This window comes from Rattus norvegicus, chromosome 10 (assembly GCF_036323735.1).
Source record: "Rattus norvegicus strain BN/NHsdMcwi chromosome 10, GRCr8, whole genome shotgun sequence".
Classification (NCBI taxonomy): domain Eukaryota; kingdom Metazoa; phylum Chordata; class Mammalia; order Rodentia; family Muridae; genus Rattus; species Rattus norvegicus.
The window spans coordinates 58,163,440-58,180,873 of NC_086028.1; the positions used below are offsets into that span (position 1 = coordinate 58,163,440).

Below are 17,434 nucleotides of genomic sequence, written 5' to 3' on the forward strand. Positions count from 1 at the left end.
AGGCTGGCCTCAAGCTAGCAAGTGCCCCTTGGTGCAATTGGAGGATAACCTTGAGCACCTAATCCTCCTGCTTCTATCTCCCAAGTGTGGGGAATACAATCATGTACCACCATTACCAGTTTAAATTTAGTCAGGTCTCACCTTGGATCCCTGGATGGCCTGGCACTCGGAGATGAGCCTGCCTCTGACTCCTGACTACTGGAATGACAGGCATGTAACCCTACACTGGGCCCTAGTTTAAATTTTTTGACTACATAAAATGGTTCAATTACTGGAAGACTTGACAGAGACAAAGTTTACTATGGAAATAACTTTGTAAACGCTCAGATTGCCGAGATGATATATTATAGTTCATTCTGGGCTCTGAAGTACAATTGCCTAGGCTTAGATCCAGGTAAATAACCTACCTTGAGAAAACCGTGCCTCAGTTCTCTCCTATGTAAAATGAAAATAATAATAAAAGAAAGTAATAATAAAATCTTATTCCTAGAACTGTAAGGGTTCAAGCCATGGAAGTATTCGGCACGCAGTAACTGCTCAGCGGTTCTTAGAAGTATAGTCCTTAAAGTGTAGGTATTTTGGAACCTCAGACGAAGCTCCACCTCCATTCCTGTTTCGTCCCGCCCCCTACCCCGCAAAATCCCGCCCCAAGCTGGCCCCAGGTTCTGAGGCCACCAAGGGGGCGCCAGAGATAAGGACGGCTCTCTGGTAGAAACGGACGACGCTCTAGGTGACAGAGGTGCTTCTCTGTGGTCATCAGCGACGGCGCTCTAGGCGGCCGGAGTGAGGGGCGGGCTTTCTGTGGTGCGGCCGGCTGGCAGCTATGGCGGCCGTTCGCGGCCTGCGAGTGTCTGTGAAAGCGGAGGCCCCCGCTGGGCCGGCTTTGGGGCTTCCGTCGCCCGAGGTGGAATCCGGTTTGGAGCGTGGCGAGCCGGAACCCATGGAGGTTGAAGAAGGCGAGCTGGAAATCGTGCCGGTGCGGCGCTCCCTAAAGGAACTGCTCCCGGTACGGGCGAGGGGCGGGGGCTGAGGAGGAGGTCGCCGAGCGAGTGTCCCTTGCGAGGCGGGGAGGCGGTGGACAGCGGCGCTGGCGCAAGTCCCGGAATGCGGCGAGGGGCGCGAGCGCCGAAAGGCGGGGGCCGCGCATGACCCGGAGAGCTCCGGAGAGAAAGGACGCCGGGGCGCCCGGAAATGGGTGCAGAGAACGCTGGAGGAGGCGGGGGTTCTCGGAGAGAGTTGGGGACACCCCTCTGACTGCCCCTCGGTGCGGGCCCGTGGCCCGGAACGAATGAACTGAGTTCGGCTGAAGATAAAAGGGAGTCGCGGGCGGGAACAGAACCGGATCAGTCCTGAAAGGAAGTGTTAGGTGCCGCGGGCGTCCAGGTCTCCTGGTGGGTCCTACCCCGGCGGAGTTGGTGTCACTTAAACATGACATTCGCTCTTCGGTTGGGAGGGCTAGACTTGTCAAACAGCAGACACTTGTGTGTTGGTATTGTGAATGAGTGTCCTCATGTCCCCGCGTGCCTTCACTGCGTCTACTTGGTGGTCCCAGCTTCTGACGCACGGTGACATTTGATCTTTCTTTAACCACAGTGGATATGAGGAGTGTTTTGTTTGTGGTTTGGTATCCACATGCCCGCTCCTAAGGCTGGTGTGAGGCCTGGGTAGCTTGATTTTCACACATTAACCCCCCCCCCCGTTTAATTATGCGATAGCAGGTCTTGGTTTTACGTTTGAAGTTATAGTGAAGGGTAAGGTAGTGGTGACAAATATCTTTGGTAACATCTATAGATTATACTGTGGTCGTGACTTTAATCAGTTTAACATGTATATATCACACATCTCTCTATGTGCTGGTGTAATTCCAGGTGCCGAAGAGCAAAACTCCCTCTTGGTGTTTGCCCTAGTAGGGGACACAAGTAAATAATTTCCTTTTGTGTTAAGTGCTACAGAGAAAACACATCCTGTTAATAGGATAAAGTACAGTGGCCAGGAGGGATGTGAAGCAGTTGGTATGTGTTGGGATGCACAGGGAAGTCCCCCGAAATAGATTCAGCTTTAACCCTAAATGACAAAAAGGGGCCAACCATGTTGGTTGGAAAGGGAGCAATTCCTAGCAGGGAGGACTGCAAGCACAAAAGTCTCGGACATGAAAACAAGATTGTTTTGTTGAAGAAATGTTGGGTTGTCTTCAGCACAAGAGGAGAGCAGAAGTCAGAAAGATGTTGTAGAGGAAAGCAGGGCCTAGAGATTGAATGCAGGGGCCAGGGTATTGGCTGCAGACCCGAGACTTCAGTCCTCATTCTAGTCACTTCCCCTCCTTTTTTTCATTGTATTAGGCTGTATTTTTCCCAGAGATCTAGGACTTGAAACATTTTTGTGGAGGCATTTGCTCCACCTAGTGGCCTTTCATAGAAAATTTGTCCTGTCTGGTTTGGGGAGTTAAGTGACTGTCTCATTTTTGACATTTTTCACAAAAGACTTTAGGCTTTCATTTATCTAGATGCCCTGAGTTGACAGAATTACTTAATGTTATGCACAGGCTCCTGCCTGGGGTCTGGAGAAGACTTCTTATTAGAATGGTTGCTTTCTACTGTGGAGCCTCAGAGATAGACTTCCTCCTAACAAGGGTTGTTAGAATGGAGAAGGGTTGCTAAAAAGAATGGCTTCAAAAAGGGCCAGCTGTCAGGCTGCCTTTTATGGTGGATTGTTCTGTCGGAGTTTCTCATTTTTCCTCTTCTGGTAGGACACAAGCAGAAGATATGAAAACAAGGCCGGCAGCTTCATCACTGGGATCGATGTCACCTCCAAGGTGAGACAGACGGTGATTATTCAGGTTGATAAGCAGATAGAATTAGTGAATGTGGTCTTTACCTTTTACACAATGGTAAATATTTTTGCCTCATTTTTTTCTTTTGTTGCTGATATGTATCTCATCTATCTATGATACACATATCTCATAATGTCAAATATCTACATCTGTCTGCCCAACGATGTCCTTATATATCCTGAGACCGTTCAGGCAGCATTTGTGTGTGCACATATCCATGAAAAGATAATCACTGAACTTAGTTGTCTGTGCTAACCATTTCCAAGAAAGAGTTTGCACTGGGAATGCTTATTTTAATATTTATTATTTAACATTCACTTGTTATGTAGGATGGATGTGTGTGTTTTGTGTCAAAGTGTGCATGCTGTAACACATGTGAAGTCAGAGAACAACATCAGGTGTTGGTTCTTACCTATCATCTTTTTTGTTTGTTTGTTTTTTGTTTTTGTTTTATTTGAGGCAAGATCTCTCTGCATAGCCTTGGCTGTCCTGGAACTCACTATGTAGACCAGGCTGGTCTCAAACCCACAGAGGTACACCTGCCTGTGCATTTCAGGTGCTAGGATCAAAAGCATATGCCACTACATCTGACTTTTTTTTTTTTTTGCTGGTAGTAGTATTATTGATAATATTTTTAAATTTGTGTATGAGCATTTGCCTGTATGTATTAAGTGTACCACATTCAGAACTAGGATGTGAGGAGCTCAGGAGAGGACTTCAGATCCGTTTGGACTGGAGTTTCAGATAGTTGGGAGCTGCCCTGTGGGTATTGGGAACCAAACCTGGATCTCTGTAAGAACAGACAGTGATTGTAACTGCTGAACTATCTCTCCATTCCCCCTCCTACCTTGTTTTTGAGGTGTTCTCTCATCTCTGTCTCCTGTCTCTAAGAATGTAGAAATTACAGACAAATGCTGCAGGGTCGGACTTTTACATGGTACTGGGAATCTCATTCAGGTTGTTAGGCTTACCTGGCAAGCACAACCACAGTCATGCTATGCCCCTGGCCTCGGGGATGCTTAAAGCCATTAATGTATATCTGTGGAAACACTGCTTTCCAACTTAGAAAAATGGTTAGAAGTTGTCTGCATGTCTAAGCTTTGAGGGCCATGCCGACTGATTATCCCCAGCATCTGACAATATTGTCTTTTGCTAAGTGATTGCGTTACCATTGTACCACCTCCATTATCATACCTCAGAGTGAAGCCTCTTAGTTCCCATGTGATAAATTGTCCATACGTTGCTTTAATTCAGTTCATTCAGACTTTTTCTTTCTTCATGATTTAAATGTGTGCTGTTCAGTTTAAAACAGAATTTTCCATTTCAATTGTACTTTTTATTCTGTGTATATATCAGTGTTTGCCTCTGTGTGTTATGTGCACCATGTGCCTGCCTGGTGCCTATGGAGGTCAGAAGAGGGCATCAGATCCCCTGGAACTGGAGTTACAGACAGTTGTGAGCTACACCATGTGGGTGCTGGAAACTGAACCCTGGTCCTCTGTAAGAGCCCGTGTGCTTTTAAGTGCTGAGCCATCTCTCCAGGCCCAATTTAAAATGTAAAATATATATATATATATATAATGATAATATATATATATTAGATCTTTAAAAACAAGAATAAAAGTAAGTATGTTATACTTGGCTTTTTATAATTTCTCCCTCTCAGTTTGTGTCAGATACTTAAAGGCCAGAAGAAAGAGCTGAACATCTTCTAGTGGAATAGAGAATAGTACAAAGTGAAATGTTCTCAGTGTCATTAAGAAGTAGACTGCTGAGGGTTGGGGATTTAGCTCAGTGGTAGAGCGCTTGCCTAGCAAGCGCAAGGCCCTGGGTTCCGTCCCCAACTCCGGGGGGTTGGGGGGGGGAGAAGTAGACTGCTTTCAACCTAATACTTGAAACAGGTACCCGGGAAAAGGATTTGGCTAGGAGATTTACTGACTCAGTGAAGTGCTTGCTGTGTAAGCATAAGAACTGAGTTCAGGTCCCTAGCACTCGTGTGAAAGCAAAGCAAAACAAAATGCATAGAAGTTTGCACCTGTAATCTCAGCACTAAGGACAACCTGCTCCCCCACCCTCAAATGCACACATACATTCCTACCCACACACTAAGCACACACACAAAAGCTGGGAAAGGAGATTGTGGTTCATGCTAGGAAGACTTCAGGGACACAGATGAGCATAACTGTTGGGAAAGAACTGAAGCATGGCTGCTTCCTCACACCCATAAACTGGTTTTAGTCAAACCTTCAGTCAGTACGCAGTTGCTGAGGGGCTGTTGAGAGCCATCAGAAGATCATAGTTGGACATGAATTTATTTTCACTTTTGGAAGAAATTTACAAAGCTGAATTTTTTTTTCTTTTTTTGTCAGTGTTAATGCATCCTTGTCACTTAGGAATGAAAAGAGGCAATTTCATACACATAAGGCGGGAATAAAGGAGACTATTTTTGCTCTGGTGTTATTTTTATATGGGGGTGTGGCTATAGGGAGTGGACCATTCAGGCATCCATAATGTGGAAGAGCATAATAGGTGTGATTACCATGCCCACAGACAATGTAAATGATAATGGTAGTTGTGGAGCTCCTAGAAATAGCACTGGATCAGCTCTGCCCTTAGCTAGAGGAGATATTTCCTGCAAACCTTCCAGTTTCTTTTGTCTCCATTTCTACACTAAGAAAATTGAAAAGGTTAGGTTATTTGTTTTAACTTCTTAGTGTGATTGTCGGTGGTATATGAAATATCAGAAAACTTTATAAACCAGTGCTCACTGACTTCTTGACCACCTCCTGTGTTCTGGGTGCAGTCATGGGCTGTGATAGGATTGAGACTATTTCAGCCGGTTTACTGTAGACTGCGTATGTCCAGTTCTCTGCAAAACACATTCAAGGTTACTTATTTATTCTGATTTATTTGAAAGTTGCAGCATGTTTGTGATTTAACTTTCCTCATTCTCCCTTTATCTCTTTGCCTCTTTTTGTACTTTCTAGGAAGCAATTGAAAAGAAAGAACAGCGAGCCAAACGCTTCCACTTTCGAGCAGAAGTAAATCTTGCCCAGAGGAATGTAGCCTTGGACAGAGACATGATGAAGAAAGGTAAGGTGAAATGTTTTCATCCTGTTCCAAGAGTGCCTTCGTTTCATGTTTCTGGCTTTGTTCTGTGTGTCCAGTCATCATTCAAAATACCCAAGAAGAAGCGTTAAGGTGAGGTGCTGTCAGATTTTCTCAGAGCTAGAACAGTGGAACAGAAGAAGTTGTTAGGGAGGCTTGTGTCAGAGGTGAGATGTGCATCCTTGCCTCTGGACCTCCTCATCTGCTTTCATCATAGTGATGTTAGTTAGCTTCTCTTTGCCTTGAAGAATAGTGGAAGTGCATGTCTCACTGTGAACCTGTCTTTTAGGGCACTTGGAGCAGCTGGGATTTTTGTTGGTAATGATACATGGTACATATAAACCTCCCATTAGTTATTTTCAAAGAGAAAATACTCCCTACAACTCACAGCAAGGCAGTGATAGTGGTGGGTTTTTTGTTTATTTGTGCAGCTGGGTGTAACTCTGAGACTTACTCAAGCTAATCAAGTCAAGCCACCACATCCCCAGCCCAATTACTAATTTTCTGTTTGCTTGCTTGAGGCAGTGTCTCATGTAGCCCAGACTGATTTCAAACTGAAGATGATCTTGCTTCTACCTCCCAAGTTCTAAAATTCAGGAGTGCACCATGACACTCACTAGCAAAGCAACTTTTGAAGAAGGGAGCCTTTGATTGAGTGAGCCTACATCCTTCTCATTGCCTTATCTAGATCCATGAATACGAAAGGCCTCTCTCTGTTGTACTTATAAATACTGGTGTTTATAAAGGGCTCAGGAGGCAGCCTTCTTGCTGCATGTGGAAGCCCTGTGGGGCGGGGCTGTGTGAGTCTCTTAGTCATGCTTGGGCAATGAAAGCAGAAGCTCCTGAGCCTGCAGGATGGGGGAAATGGCTACTGTCTGCTAGGGACGTGCTTTCCTACGGCACTGTGTTAAGCACATGTTTGTTTTTCACCGCAAGCCTCTGAGGAGTATATTTTTTAATAATTATTTTACAAAGGAAGAAACAGGTTATAGAAGTTTAATTAGTTACTCAGAGCTAATGAAAGACTCAGGAGTCTAACCTATATCTGTCTCACTTTAAAGACTTAAACCTTACTTTAAAAACATTGTTTTATTGTGTGTGATTTTAGTCAACAATTGCTTATAGAAAGCAATCAAAATCTTACGTTTCTGCCAAGTCTTTGATTTAGGTAGAATCTCATGTAGCCCAGGCTAATCATGAACTCTGATCCTCCTGCCTCTGACTCCTAAGTTCTGAGTTTATTGGTGTGTGCCACCATACTCAGCTATGCAGGTATTTCATTTAAAAAGCAGGAGGTTTGCCTGGACATCAGTTGGGGAATATTGCTCATTCTATAGTGCAGCCTGAAAACAAGACTTAGGAAGATGGCCTAACCAATGCTCCTGAATCACTGCTACTCACCCAGATGAACTTAAGGTAGAATCGTGGGAAGATGGGGTTGGATAAGCCCTAGAGGTAACTATTGTTTTTGTAACTCCTGGGTAATTTAATGTGGAGTCAGGATTGGACAGGATTTGGAACCATTGGTTTTGAGCAAAGGTTCTGAAGCCCACTTTCCTGGATTCAAATTCTTTTTGTAGCTCTGTAACCTTGGACAAAATTAGACAGAACTGTCAGGAGTCTGACGAAATGTTGCAGCTCTTAGATTGGTGTTTCGCACATAGTAGGCACCCAGTAGATGTTAGTTTTCTGGTATTCTTCTAAGTAGTCGCCTGAGCAGACCAGCCTTCCACTTAGAGAGGGAAGTTGAAATAGGTCTCTTCATACCCACAGCTACATTAGGTGTCAACTGATTCATTTTCTTATTAATACCAACAATAATAACACTTGTTAAATGCTTACTGAGTTACAGTTGCTCTGTTATGTGGCTAATTTGTCCCTTAGGGATCCCCTGAGGGATTTTACTGATGAGAAAATCCAAGTGCTCAGAGAGTGAGAAATTTGCCTGAGGTTCCATAGCCAGGTATATAGCAGAGCTGGACTTGAAGGCTGGACTGACTGGAAGCCTGTGTTTTTATTTTGCTAGCATTCAGGGACACAACTTGACACAGGCTACATCTATTATGCATCAAAAGGGGTTAGTTAGCTACTTTTGAATGTCTAAGCAGATTGCTAACTAGCTTTTGTCCTCATGTCTCCAGGATCAGAGCTTTTAAAGTCGGAAGGGACCTTCTAGATTATTTAGACCAGCTTCCTTCTCAATACTTCAGGCCCTTGTCATCCAGAGGTGGTATGAAAATCATTATGGGGCAGGTAACTTTGTCTTAGGATACTTGCCTGTGTGGAACATTGCTCTCTGGGAATTTCTGTCCCGTGGTTGCTGTCTGACTTCTAGGAAAAACACTGTTAAGTACTTTGCTCATTTATACAGCGATCTTTCAGGAGACAGGAATACAGCCTCAGGGACTGGAGCAATGGCTCAGAAGTTAAGAGTACTGGCTGCTTTTCCAGAGGCCTTGAGTTCAGTTCCCAGCAACCACATCTATAGTGAGATCTGGGGCCTTCTTCTGGCCGACAGGTATACATGCAGGCAGAATGCTATATACATTATATGCATTATATACATTATATACATATATGCTATATACATAAAATAAATCTTAAAAAAGAAAGAAAGAAAAAGAAAAAAGAAAAGGAACTACAGCCCCACTGCTCTTTCTTTCCTTTGAGACAAGGTATTAGGATAGCCCGGGTGTGCCGTAGAGCTTAGGCAATCCCCCTGCCTCAGTCTGGGTTGCTAGTGTGAGATACCTCATTTGGTCCTAACCAACTTTCTTTTGTTTGACATGTCTTTCTGGTCCTCCATCTCTCTCCGGTTTCTACACGTCCTTCCTCAGGTGCTATGTAGAATCTGGATATGGTATCTGTGTTGAACAGCAGACTTGTTGGTCCTTGTCCTCTGTCTTGTGCCAGCCAGGGCTGTAGAGCTGTCTTTGGCCTGGAAAATCCTTGAACTTGTAGCTTCTCCTAGCTGCTGAGTGGTGTGCTAGGGTTGCAGGGTTGTACCATCACACCTGGCTTTTTGCCCTTTCTCTCTTAATTTTTTCACTGTATCTTCTCCACCTTAAGTCTGTGTTGTTTCTTTTTCTTGATCCAGTTGTCAACTGTGTTGTACAGTGCATTTCCATCTGCAGAGAAACAGCTGCACTGATGTCCTGTGCTGTATACGTTGACTCTTGACGGAGCACCATTCACAGTATTCTTTGAATTGTGTTGACTTAGTAATCTTGTCAAAAAACAGATCTCGGAGCATGAGTCTAGTGTGGCTTTTTTCTTACTAAATTCATGGTGTTTCCTGTAGGAAGAGTTGGTGTCTTAAAAGATCATAGCTGCTGTCGACTAAATTTCAGACTGATGGAGAGAGAGCTTTTGCAATCTCTAGTTTGAATCTCCTCCTTTTCTCTACATCAGTCCTTTTCAAGGCTTCGAGGTACTCTCTTCCCTTGCTCCTTTGTAGAGATTATTGCCTACCTCTGCAGTCAGCATGTTGGGATGTAACTCTGGCTAGAACTGAGTCTACAGAAGTGATCCTTCTGTCCTTGTGTTGTTTCTCATGTGTACTTCGGCTCTGCATTAAAGGTGTGAGCTGCTGCTACTTCCAGCTACTGGGTGGAAGAGCAAAGCAGATCAGCAGTTCTGCCCTTTCTCTTTTTGCAGCAAGGCAGTTAATGAAAAAAGGAAAGCTATTAGCACTTCATTCTTGTTGTTTGGTTGTTTTGTCTTTGTTTTTGTTTTCTTTTGAGACTTTATAGCTCTGGCTGTCTACTCATTTGGTAGACCAAGCTGGCCTTGAACTCACAGAAGTCCACCTGCCTCTTCCTCCTGAGTACTGGGATGAAAGGTGCCTTCTGCCACTGCCCAGCACTGTCAGCACTTGATAGGCCTGTTCCTGTTGTTCTGGAAACAAGGTCCTTATCATGACAGGCTACTGCAGCATGCTACCCACACTGCCATTATCACTGTGCTTGTGTGTTTGTTTCTGGTCTCTTTTCTCTTTCTAGGGTATTGCCTCCTAGCAGTTCTACATCAGCATTTTCTGTCCCTGCAGAGTTTCCCTTTGTCCCTGGAATTGACTCTTTCCTTCTCCTGGGATTGTGTGATAGGTTGTGCTTACCTGAGTGCTTGCTCCACTTTCCATGGAGCCTTTTTAAACTGTTCCTATATTTGGGAGCCACTAGTTTTGTTTTTAATTCTCCTAACCTGAGGACTGTGGATAGTCTTTTTTCTTTAGGTTTTCTGAAATCTCCTCTTCTCCTGACTTGAAATCTGTCCTACTCTGTTGAGGGCCATCTTCCTTTTCTATCAGAGCATCCAAGATGGCACCCTGAGTGCCTGACTTGAGAGCAACACTGAGTAAATACGCAGCGCAGGTCACCTGCTGTAAGTCTAGCACCTCTTAGCTTGTTTATTTCACAGTGACATTGCAGGCAAGGTGAGGGCCTTTTCCTTTGGCATTCTTCCATGAGATCTTGATTTTAACAATGTTCTTATTTCTGGGGGCCTTGCTTCTGGCAAGTTGGTTTTCTTTTGAGAACAAACCACATGCACATGCCAGATAAGTGCTTTCTCACTGAGCTCCACCCCTAGTCCTTGTTTTCTTATTTTGAATAAGGGTCAGGATGGCTTTGAACTTGGAGTCCTTTGGCATCAGCCTCCTTAGTAGTTGGGATTAAGACCTGTGTCACCACGACTGGTTTTTGACTGGCTTCTTTTGAAGAAAATTGTCTATTGTCAATATGTGTCTCATTCTGATAAATTAAACATATCTAGACAGAATTTTTTATTCTTTTACTCTTTTTAAATAAGTTTTAGGGCTAGAGAGATGGCTCAGTGGTTAAGCCCGCTGGCTGCTCTTTCAGAGGTCATGAGTTCAATTCCTGGCAACCACATGGTGGCTCACAACCATCTGTAATGGGATCTGATGCCCTCTTCTGGCCTGCAGGTATACATTCAGATAGAGCATTTATATACATAAAATAAATAAATCTTTTTTAAAGAGTAAAAATATGGGGGCTGGGGATTTAGCTCAGTGGTAGAGCGCTTACCTAGGAAGCGCAAGGCCCTGGGTTCGGTCCCCAGCTCCGAAAAAAAGAACCAAAAAAAAAAAAAAAAAAAGAGTAAAATATAAAAATAAAAAAATTACATGAAAAAATAATACTTTATGTCAGCAGTTTTAATTATCATGATGGACTATCATGTCAAAACAGATTCAAAGGGCTGACAGTGTAACTCAGAAGTAGTACGCTTGCTTAGCATGCACATGACAGGGCCCATAATATGGAACAAATAAAATAAATAATTTTTCTTTAAACTTACACTTAAAAATAATAAATTTTTTAAAAATTTGTTTTCTCGTGTATTACATACTGGTCATAGTTTCTGCTCCTTCCTCCCTCCCAGCCCCTCTCCCCTACCTTCCATCTTGGAGACTCAGGCAGGCCTCCCAGGGATACCAACCAAACATGGTATATCAAGTTGCAGTAACACTAGGCGCCTCCCCTCATATTAAGGCTGGAAGGGTTAACCCAGAAAGAGAAAAAGGGTCTTAAAGGCAAGCAAAAGTCAGAGACAGCCCCTGCTCCCACTGTTAGGAGTCCCACAGGAAGACCAAGCTACACAACCATAATATGTATGCAGAAGGCCTGGATCTGATCCATGCAGGCTCCCTGATTGTCAGTCCAGTTTCTGTGAGCCCCTGTGACCCAGGTTAGTTCATTCTGTGGGTTTTGTTGTAGTGTTCATGACCCCCTGAGTCCTGCAGTCTTTCCTCTCCTTCTGTAGGATTCCCCAGGCTGTGGGTCTCTGTATCTGTTTGTCAGTTGCTGGATGAAGCCTCTCTGATGACAGTTATGTTAGGCTCCTGTCTATGAGTATAACAGATACCATTAGGAATTGTTTCATTGACTTTGGGGGGCGGGGTGTTGCTGGTCATCTTTGGTTTTATCCTGGGTCTCTGGGCTATCCAGCCTTTGGATCCTGGCCCCAGGCAGTGTTGGAGTGGGCTCTAGTTTGTGGCATGGGTCTCAAGCTGGAGCCTTTCACCCTTTAGTGCTTAAACTATTTTTTTAATCTGTAGGCTTTCCTCTTTTTAATAATGTGATATTTTATAGTATATGCTATGATGTGGTGATACTGAGTTTTGTTATCTTTTTCATGTGCCTGACTCATCGATTAAGTTTGTTTTACTAGATGAACAAATATGTATCCTCCCTGTCTCATTGTGTAGTCTTGGCTGGCCCAGATCTCACTGTATAGACCAGGCTGGTCTTGAACTTACAGATCCCCCTGCCTCTGCTTCTCCAGTGCTGGGATTAAAGGCGTGTGATATTACCACCATGCCTGGCTCTATCTTGTTCTTTTTGTTTTTCATTTTTGTTTTTGTTTTTGTTTTATGTTACATTCTGTGGAACCATCTCTTGACATACCATAGCCTTCTAAAATCTTTTTAGATTTTAACTTTTGGCTCAAGGAACTAAGAAGAATGTAGAACTAGCTAGCACTCACCTTGTACAACAAGGTGTCCTAGAACTCAGGGGGACCTTCCTGCCTCTGCCTGTTTTCAGTGCTAGAATTACAGATGCAGTACTGCCAATATTACCACAACTGGCATTGCCCTACAGTCCATCCTTTTAAATCTCAGCCTCAGTGCTGGAATTAAGGCCCACACCATCATACATGCTATATTGCCTATTTTTTAATTGGATTTTTTCTTTTCTATCTTTTTTTTTCTTTTGGGGTATTAGAGTCCCTTATATAGTGCAGATGTTATCGTTTTGATGGAGGTATAATTTGCAAATACACTCTTCTATTTTATAGAGTGTCTCTTCATTCTGTGATTATTTCCTTTATTATAAGGAAGTTTTTGAGTTTGGTATAATCCATCTGTTTAGTTTTGGTTTTGTTTCCTGTACTTAGGGGATCTTATCCTAGGAATTCTTTTCTATTCCAGTGGCCTGAAGCTTTCCTCCTGTTTTCTTTTGGTAATTTGTTTCAGATTTTTCAAATCTTTTTTTTTTTTTTTCTTTTCTTTTCTTTTTTTCAGAGCTGGGGACTGAACCCAGGGCCTTGTGCTTGCTAGGCAAGCGCTCTACCACTGAGTTAAATCCCCAACCCCTCAAATCTTTTTAAAAGAAAAATTTTGCTTTATGTCTATGAGTGTTTTGCCTGCATGTTTGTCTGTGTTCTGTGTACACAGTCCCTGAGAACAAATCCAGGTCCTCTGCAAGAGGAACAAGTTTTCTTACTCCTGAGCCATCTCTCCATCCCTTAAGTATTTCTCAGGTGTGCCCAGCCTGCACTCCATGAGCTGCATGAACATCAGGGTAACTATGAATGTGCCACAACACAGAGCTATACACTTTCTTAATAAGAGTTTGCATGTATGATTTTTCTGTTTTGTTTTATTTCATAACTTGATTACATGGTTCTCCAACATGAACTCTGTAATGAAAGATCCTGTTGCAGTGTTGGAAGATTCGGCATGGCTCCATACATTTGGAGTTAATAGCAAGCCTGCTTCTACCATCTAGGCTCAGGCTTCTCAAACCTCTAGCCTGTAACCTTCAAGATAGCACTGGGAGTGGGAATGTAAATTGGAATAGCTGTGTGGAAGAAAATGCTATGTGTGCTCCTTAAAAAAAGTTAAGCAGTAGGACTGCCATAGAACCTAGTTAGTACACCACTTCTGAGCACATAGCTAAAGAAAAGCAGAATGTGAAGAGTGCATTTGCATTTATTGTAGCACTATTCATATAGCCAAGATAGGAAATTAAATAAAACGCTCATTTCTGGTGCTAGGGATTAAAGCTGAGGCCTTACACATCCTAGGTAAGCCCTATCTCTGAGCTACATCTGCCCCACAAGCTGATGGATAGATTAAAACAAACATGTGGTACAAACTCCCATGGAATACTATTCAGCTATAAAAAAGCGAAGGTCTGTTGCTGTGCCAACATGGTAGAAGTAGAGGTCGTTATGTTAAGTGAAATAGGCCTGCCACAGATCAACAGTACACATGACTCCATTATGAGCTCCGAAATAGATGAGTTCAGCAGCAGTGCACAGTCAGATGCTGGTTAACAGCCTGTGAGAAAAGGAGGGATAGGGGTTGGAGAGAGTCGATCCGGGGTTGTAGCTGTAGTTTGGAGTAAGAAGATCTGGTTGTGGAATTGCATGGGAGGGTGATTATGGAGACTTATTTTGCAGTATGTCTCTCAAACCTCTAAAGGAAAGAGTTTGACTGTCTGTACCAGAAATGAGTCCTAAATGCCTGCTTTACTTTCTGTTTCTGACACAGGGCCTCACCCTATAGCCCAGACCTTTCTTAAACTCACTGTGTAGTTTTGAGTTCTCGGTGATCCTCCTGCTTCAGTCTTGTGTGTGCTAGGTTCCCAGGCCTGAGCCAGCATGTCCTGTTCTTTCTCAGGATCAGCGCAAAGGAAGACGTGCCTAAGGAGTAGTGAGGGCAGGATTGTCAGACTTACCTGAGACGAGGAAGGGAGGGTGCGAGGCCCTAGTTATGTGTGGGGTGTCTTATTTGCATAAGATTTAGAAATTAACACGACTTGTACAGATTGGTAGGCTTCTGTCATCTCCATACATGTACATGTGAGCTTTGTTCAGATGCTCCCTCCAGCGCTCCCTCCTGCTCCACTCCTCCCCACTGCGCCCGGTGCACAGCCCCTACCCTCATAGTCTCTGCTTGAGGTCCTTAAAGGGATCGAACAAGACCAGGTAGTACCTATATAAGGATTTTCAAATTCTTAATGACATATTTACATATTCTACAATTAAAAAGGTTAAATAAGATAATCTACTCAAAGTATTTCATGGAAACAGTCAAATGACCATGGCTTTTAACTTTTTTTCACCAGATATAACTGCTCTTTTCAGTGTATTGTGAATAGGACCAGGCTTTTTCCTATAGCTACTGAGGTGTTGTTTTTTTTTTTTTTGTTTTTTTTTTTTAAGATTTATTTTATTTATATGAATACACTGTAGCTGTCTTCAGACACACGGGAAGAAGGATGGTTGTGAGCCACCATGTGGTTGCTGGGAATTGAACTCAGGACCTATGGAAGAGCAGTCAGTGCTCTTAACCTCTGAGCCACCTCTCCAGCCCAAGAAGCGAACTTTTTTTTTTTTTTTTTTTTTTTTTTTTTTTTTTTTTTTGGGTTCTTTTTTTCGGAGCTGGGGACCGAACCCAGGGCCTTGCGCTTCCTAGGTAAGCGCTCTACCACTGAGCTAAATCCCCAGCCCGAGGTGTTGAATGCTATATAATGATGTCTTTATTTGCGGATGTGCATGCTCTGGTGTGCAGAGGTGCGAAGACAACTTCCAGGAGCCGCGTCTTACCTTCCACCTTGTTGAGTGGTCTCTTTATGCTGTGCTATGTCCTCCAGGCCTGCTGAGCCATGAGCCCTGCCTCTGCCTCCCGCCTGTAGAGTCTGGGGTTACAGATGCATGCCACTGCGTCTGGCTTCTTAGGTGGGGCCTGGGGTTGGAACTCAGTTCCTCAGGCTTATGTTGTAGCCAGCTCTTTAACTGCTGTGCCACACCGGGTATTGTTGATAACTTTTTTTTTCATTCAATATGTTTTAGAATCTCTGGTGTATATAATCCACCCCTTACCCCCGTGTTATATTCTATGTATAGTTTGAGTAAATCATAAGTTATTTAATATGGGTAAGCCATAACTTATTACCCTCATGGCTGCTGGATTATTAGAAATAGTGCTGTCTTAAACATTGTTATGTAAACTCCTTTGTGAACTCACAAATGTATTAGGATTGATGCTGAGAAGTCACAGATATTTATTTATTTATTTATTTATTTATTTATTTATTTATTTATTTATTTATTTTGTAGGATATGTGCTAGAGTACATTCTGATACCCTTTGGAGTATCCTTGTCCTTACTTCCCCTAGGAGGAAAAGCAACTCTTCCCATGTGGCCTATGTTTCATGGAAAAGACAAAATCTGCTCAGTAAAAACTAGTCTTTTTTATTGGTTTTAGACAGGGTCTCACTATGTGGTCTTGGCTGGTCAGGAACTCACAGTGATCTGCCTGCCCGTCTCCTGAATGCTAGGATTGAAGGTGTCCACTTCCACACCCAGCTTGGTAGCTTCTTAATATGAACTTTCCAGATTAGTAGGAAGGTTAGCCTATCTCTTCATGTTTTTACCTATCTATATACATTGTTTCACAATTTTTGTTCCTTTTTTAGTTTTTTTTTTCTTTCTGATTTGTAGGATGTCTTTTTTCTTTATTTTTGGGGGAGGGACAGGACAGTAGGGTTTGAGAAAGGCCCCATACTGTGAACAGTCCTGTGTGGCCGTGTATTTATCCATGCTGTCCATTTCCTCTGTCTGAGCCCTGGGTGGCTGTCCTGAATCACGTCATTTGCTTAATGTGGGTCAATGCAGACATTAAAGAATTTGACCCTACCCTCTTGTTCTGTGCTCCTTTGAAATAATTACTGTTTCAGCTTCTTCCTCTTCTAGAATCATTATCTAAACCATTGTAAAGAATTGCTAGCAAGCTGTACACAGCCGGTAGGAAAATTCTGTGTCTTGTTTTCTAGCAATCCCCAAGGTAAGACTGGAGACGATCTACATTTGTGGCGTGGATGAGATGAGTACCCAGGACATCTTTTCCTACTTTAAGGAGTACCCTCCAGCTCACATTGAGTGGCTGGATGACACCTCCTGTAAGTACACCCACATTCTCTGTTTACTGTGCATTTGTTTATGAGTTTTAAAGGTTTTGCCATCTTTGATGGTGAATAATTATTGCCCAAACTGCTTATGCTTAACTTTTGTCTCTAGCCTAGGAGAAAAAAAGTTAGCCTAATAGTACTTCCGTAGCAGTCACTGTGTTGCAGGGGGATTTCTTAGGGTAGCAGGTCTTACTTTAGCCCAGCCTGGCCTAGCACTAGAGAGAGTTCACTCCGCCTGCCAAGTGTTGGGGCTGTAAGTGTGTGCTGCCACGTTTGGCTTCAGGCAGTCCATTGGGTAGAACAGTTATTGGTTGATTGGGTTTGAGAATGTAGCTCCAGACGACATTCATGAGACATTGGCCACCAGTCTACTTTTTCGTGAGCTGGTTTTTACATTGACTAACAGCCTCTGTAGCCAGTTAGACTGTGGCAGTGAACCTGATGCCAAGTCTGCTCACAGAAAGCTTACGCTTGTATGTGGGTGATGTTTTGTTTTAGGTAATGTGGTTTGGCTAGATGAGATGACAGCCACACGAGCTCTCATCAATATGAGTTCTCTGCCTGCCCAGGATAAGATAAGAAGCAGAGAAGCCAGTGAAGACAAGTCGTCTGAGAAAGACAAGAAAGGTAACTGCACACAAGGAGGGCCCTTGCCGTCCTGCACTGACCTGTTCAGGGCCTTGAGTAGAGCATTATGAACATTGCCTCACCAGATGTTTCTGAGGTAAATTATGATACTCGGGTTTATCAGTCAATAGGAGTAGGAAACACTGGGCT

The 17,434-nt window shown here is 43.3% G+C and overlaps 1 protein-coding gene across 2 annotated transcripts in view; it reads left to right on the forward strand.

Moving 5' to 3' along the window:
• Positions 1 to 801: 801 nt before the first annotated feature.
• Positions 802 to 17,434, forward strand: part of Ncbp3 (nuclear cap binding subunit 3) — a 29,712-nt gene continuing 13,079 nt past the window's right edge. Inside the window, exons 1-5 of one of the 2 annotated variants that reach the window (NM_001108281.1) lie at positions 802 to 1,006; positions 2,747 to 2,812; positions 5,818 to 5,923; positions 16,523 to 16,648; positions 17,156 to 17,284. In NM_001108281.1, the coding sequence (NP_001101751.1) occupies positions 824 to 1,006; positions 2,747 to 2,812; positions 5,818 to 5,923; positions 16,523 to 16,648; positions 17,156 to 17,284 (610 nt within the window). In that variant the 5' untranslated portion in view covers positions 802 to 823. Of the gene's footprint in view, positions 1,007 to 1,108; positions 1,392 to 2,746; positions 2,813 to 5,817; positions 5,924 to 16,522; positions 16,649 to 17,155; positions 17,285 to 17,434 lie in introns of those variants that run through there. The other variant, XM_039086326.2, reaches the window with a different exon arrangement.